Source organism: Prenolepis imparis, unplaced genomic scaffold, assembly GCF_030444845.1.
Source record: "Prenolepis imparis isolate NDT839.2.m4 unplaced genomic scaffold, iyPreImpa1.0 SCAF_92, whole genome shotgun sequence".
In the NCBI taxonomy this organism is placed as follows: Eukaryota; Metazoa; Arthropoda; class Insecta; order Hymenoptera; family Formicidae; genus Prenolepis; species Prenolepis imparis.
The window spans coordinates 12,941-18,348 of record NW_028141250.1 but is presented as its reverse complement, the minus strand read 5'-3'; the positions used below and the strand labels follow the sequence as shown (position 1 = coordinate 18,348).

Sequence of the window (5,408 nt, the reverse complement as noted above, 5' to 3'; positions counted from 1 at the left end):
CAAAATTACAAATGCCATTTTGTACATGATCGCGGTCAATAAAATGCCATTATCTACAGTGCAAAACGAGGGCTTCAAATTGCTCATGAAATCAGTGGCACCTCTCTACACTGTGCCAAGCAGAAAAACCCAGAGTTGAATTTTTTGAGGGGAACATGGTACTTTTTATTACAGATTCGAATTGTACGTGAAAAAATAAGAAACTTTTGTATCAAACGTTTTTTCTGAAAGTGCCTCTGTCAACCTTAAAATTGTTACGCCACAGGAACATTTGAAGTTCATAATTTCATCACAGTTACTTTCAAGGTCAATTTTAAGATTGACAGAGGCACTTTCAGAAAAAACGTTTGATACAAAAGTTTCTTATTTTTTCACGTACAATTCGAATCTGTAATAAAAAGTAGCATATTCCCCTCAAAAAATTCAACTTCCGGTTCGGATGGCGTATTTCCGGTCGGAATCAAAAGTTAAAAATATCACCATTCGATAGAGCATATCCGATTTACTTAAAGAATGTTCGCGATTTTTGATAAAAGCCATTTATTTTCATTTTAAAAAGGGTATACGGGTAGTCTGGGACACCCTGTATATATAGGTATATATATTAATGGCTTAATAATAACAATAATTTTTCAGGTAGAAGAACTTTGGGCACAACTGGAATGTATTAACCCAGTGAGAAATGGTGGTCGAATCGATTCGACGTCGAATCAATGTCGATTTGATCGATTTGATGTCGAATTGACGTCGATTCGACCAATCATTTCTCGCTGGGTAAGGCTCCTATGCATACTGACTGCAGCCATCTTGAATTGATGACATCAGAAGCGAGAAAATATACCATGAAAATTCTTGCGACTTACGCTAAAATAGAAACGTTTTTCAATAAAATAGGGTTTGTAACCGATAGAACCGACTTGTAAAATATACCGAAAACTCTCCTTTTGCTTGGGTAAGCAATAAATAACATTGTATATGTCGAATTGAATTGAGCCTAATCAAGGACGAAAACCCGCTGTTTGACAGGCATCGAAATGAAATAAATATTTGCTTTTACATATTAAATTATAACAAAATGAGAGTCTTCGGTATATTTTAACACTATAACAATTATTTTAAAAATATAAACACTGCACTAAAATGATAAATGACGCTGTAAGTCGCAAGAATAATTTATGTCATTTTCACGCTTTATAGTTTATAGTTTTGCCAAATGTGGCGCTGTCGTACAAATACGGACTTGGCAATCGAGTATTAGGAGTCTTAAATAATAAAAAACAAGTGTATATATGAAAAAAAAATTCAATAATAAAACATTCAATAATAAAATATAAAAATATAAAATAAAATATAAAAAACATAAAAATTCAATAATACTCACCAATAATTTTTTTATTCGATTAATCGTCGATAGTTTTATATAGAAAATCGATTTTCAGAATCGGTTTTTTTTTTAAATTGATGTTATTAAAATCGATTTTATTTTGAACATCGCCCATCCCTACTGAAGACTCTCGATTTCTATTACGAACACTTCGAACTTCTAATTTAAAAATTAGTCCTCGTCCGCCTGAAGAATATCTTCATTATGGATTAAAAACAACCATCGAAAACCAGCTATGTGATTCGACTTATATCGATAAAACGGAATTGATGTTTGATATAAATATCGATGGTTTACCCATAGCGAAATCTTCTAAAACATGTTTATGTCCTATATTAGGAAAATTTGTTCACAGCTCTTTGAATACGCCATTCGTTATTGGAATTTATCATGGTAATAAAATACCATCTTCAGTTCACAACTACCTGACACCGTTTATAAATGAATACAAAATGAAGGAGTTGTCATAGATGGAAAAAGATTCCAGGTTAATTTATGATGCATAATTTGCGACAGTCCTGCACGATCTTACGTTAAATGTACCAAGCAGTTTAATGGATACTTCAGTTGCGACAAATGTATTGTAGAAGGAGAATTTAGAGATCGAATGGTTTTTCTTACCGAATCAGCACCACTACGAACAGACGATACTTTCAGAAGTAGAATGAATAAAGAACACCATATTGCAGTTTCGCCGTTTGAATCGTTACCAATCGATATGGTAAAACAATTTCCGTTGGACTTTTTACACATGGTATTGTTGGGTGTCATGAAATCCCTGTTAATGAGCTGGTTAGATAATTGTCGACGTCCAAAGTTTAGTTCTCAAGCTGTACAAAAATTATTAGATTCAATAGTTGTCGTCGCACAATGGGTGCCAACAGATTTTAATAGAAAACCTCGAGACTTGCAGGAGTTATGTCATTGGAAAGGCACTGAATTTCAATTTTTCCTATTGTACCTTGGACCGATTATCTTACAACATTTTCTTCCTGAAGAATATTTAATTCACTTTATTAGTTTAAATTGTGCTATACGAATATTGTGCGACTCTCGAGACTGTAACAGAAACAACGCTTATACTAAAGAATTGCTCATTTATTTCGTACAAGAATTTAAAAAATTGTATGGAGAGTAGTATGTTACAAGTGATTTTCACTATCTTATTCATTTAAATGAAGATGTAAAGATGTATTAAGGTCCATTAGACTCATATAGTGCTTTTGATTTTGAAAATCATATGCAAATATTAAAGCGAATGCTACGAAAACATGCAAATTCCTTGCAACAAATTCATCAACGATTGAGCGAAGGGCACAATCGCGATCAGCATCTGCAAAAGAAGAAGAATCCAAAAATTGTTAAGTATCCTCTACTCAAGTATCCAATTGTGACAGAACTTCCTTTGGGTTGCCACAGCGAGCACAAAATTCTACAATTCCGCAATTTTGAGTTATCGAATAAGAGGCCGGACAACTGTTGCTTCCTGACTGATGCAACTATCGTGATGATCAAGTATATTGGATTAATAGAAAATGTGATTGTTATTCTTAGTCGTCAATTTCTACAGAAAAACGATATTTTAAATTATCCGTGTTCTTCAAATAACTTGAATATATACAAAGTCGAAAATCTGTCACCTGTACATATGTGGCCTGCACAATGCATAAGCCGCAAAGGATTTCTAGTGACATACGAAAATATCACTTACGCTATGCCTCTTTTACAAAATAATTTATGAGGTGATATTGATTCACAAATTTGCAGATGCGGTATTACGTGGTATTTTTTGACGACTTTTGTAATCTCGTACCAGAAAATTGGATGAATGTAGAATCAAATGAAACTTTTTGGCCTCCAAAAAACGTTAAATTTAATAAGCACAAAATGCATAATCTACAACCAGAATCTGACTGGCTTACGTACAAATGCCCTAAACGTTTAGGACCTTTTGGTTCGTCTTTATCAATATTAAATATTTATAAAATATTAACTAACTATACAAATCATTAATAAAAAATTAATTATTTTGCAGAGACTATTCATATAGCTAATCAAATAGAAGAGCATTGTATTAACGCATCTACAAATGATGATACTGATAATATGTGCGAAAAAGCTCTCTTTCTAAATCAAGCAGAAAAAAAACGACATAGGAAAAAGCCAGCATATTTGGACGACACGTCAGAAGAAGAGCAAGGTAATGTCGTTAATGTATGATACAATTATTTTCAAATACAGGAAATCAAATATATTTAACGAAATATTTTGTATTTTGCAGAAACCGAAAGATGTAAAGAAAAATGTGCTACAACTTCATTTTGGCTACCACTATCTCATTATCAGCAACAAAATTTGGATAAACATCAAACTTTGTTGATAAATACACCATCGTTACATTCACAAGACAGAAATGAAACAAATATGTCAGGTAATTATATGTTCAATACATATATATACATATATATATATATATATATATATATATTTATATTTATTTTTAATTGCACGTGATTTTCGCATAAATATGAATATGAATACTATATGAATTAATATATTTCTAGACTGTGGAAGCTCATTTGTATCAACAGAAGTATTTGAAAATAATGAAATTTTGGAAAAGTAGTTTTAAGTTCATATAAAATATCAAGTTTTTATCTAGAAAATTGAAATGTTCTTGCAGCTGCGAATGCTGAATTGGAAACAAACGCGAATCCTGTTCTTGCCAAAAATGCGGAAGATCGCCTAGCACAAAATCACCAAGTGCAAGAACGCAATCGTACACGCGCGCGTTGTAAGTTATTAATTTTTAACTTTATGCTATTGGGCAAATGGAAAATTGCTCTATTTATATATAACAATATAACGAGATTTTTTGCTATTGCATGCTATTGTGTTCTATGAGATATACTATACTCGCATGACTACAAACACACACACACACACACACACACACACACACACGCGCGCGCGCGCGCGCGCGTAAGGATCGTCATACAGACATGCAACTAGATGAAGGAGAAAATCTTTTGCCAAACTTTCCTTTAAGGACTGTCCAAGAGTTTGACGAAGTCAGTTTCAAGAAAATTTTGTTACATCTGTAACGATGCCCCCCCGCATCGTTCCCGACCGTCCACCCGTCGGAAGGCTGCGCCCGGCGAACACCGGCCGGGCAGGGCAGCAGGCGCTGAGCGCCACAATTAATTCAACCGTTAAATACGGTTCCACGAAAACGCCCGACGCGCGCCGAAATAAACCGAGTCGTACCACCCCTACTCCCCCTCCTTCGATCCAGCCTCCGATCCCGTTACTCGATCCATATAAAAAGAGAGCTCACGATAAGAGCTCTCTCAGATACCGTTCCGACTCCGTCGTATCGGAGAATCCTTCCGCCCGGAAAAAAGAGCCCGAGGTAGACGCGTACGCTGCCTCTGCGGAGATAATCTCCGTGCTCCGAACTACCGGCTTCCGCCTCCACCGTTCCCCGACTTCGAGGTAGAGGGTACTCTGTCTCCCCCGAGCTATTCTCGGGAGTCCGGGGTTTCCGACCGCACCCCGCAAACAGCGCGCTGACGTCAGCGGGTGGAGCTTCGCCGCCTCCGTCGAGGGTTCTCGACCGTCAGTACGTTCCTCCCCCCGACACCCATACGGACGGCCGTGACACGCCGATTCGTCGCGTCCACGCCGAAATCACGGTCCGCGAAATCCGACTAAATACGCGCGCCGGTCGATTGCGCTCTCTTCGATATATCGAAGAGAGCGGCCGCTCTCAGCTGACGCGTTTTTCTACTCGCGCCGACTCGCGCCGCGACAACACCGAGCGCCCCGCTCGCCGCGCCGACCCCGCGTCTCGCGGGCGACGTAAACACAATCGAAGCGATTTAAAGACCCGCATAATACACGGGCTTTAACGACCGGCGTTACACACCCACACACGCACACACACGCACACTTGTACATACCGACACCTAAATTAATAAATTACTATTGTTACCAATAACCGTTACGTTCGTTGTCTCACCCT

General features: G+C 37.2%; 1 protein-coding gene across 1 annotated transcript; it reads left to right on the top strand.

Moving 5' to 3' along the window:
• Positions 1-1,658: 1,658 nt before the first annotated feature.
• On the top strand, positions 1,659-4,447 carry LOC145947487 (uncharacterized). Its single transcript, XM_083057268.1, has 5 exons — positions 1,659-2,921; positions 3,152-3,338; positions 3,420-3,584; positions 3,666-3,815; positions 4,068-4,447. Exons 1-5 carry the CDS (start codon positions 2,625-2,627, stop codon positions 4,286-4,288), a joined length of 1,020 nt encoding a protein of 339 aa, XP_082913394.1. The 5' UTR covers positions 1,659-2,624; the 3' UTR covers positions 4,289-4,447.
• Positions 4,448-5,408: the final 961 nt, after the last annotated feature.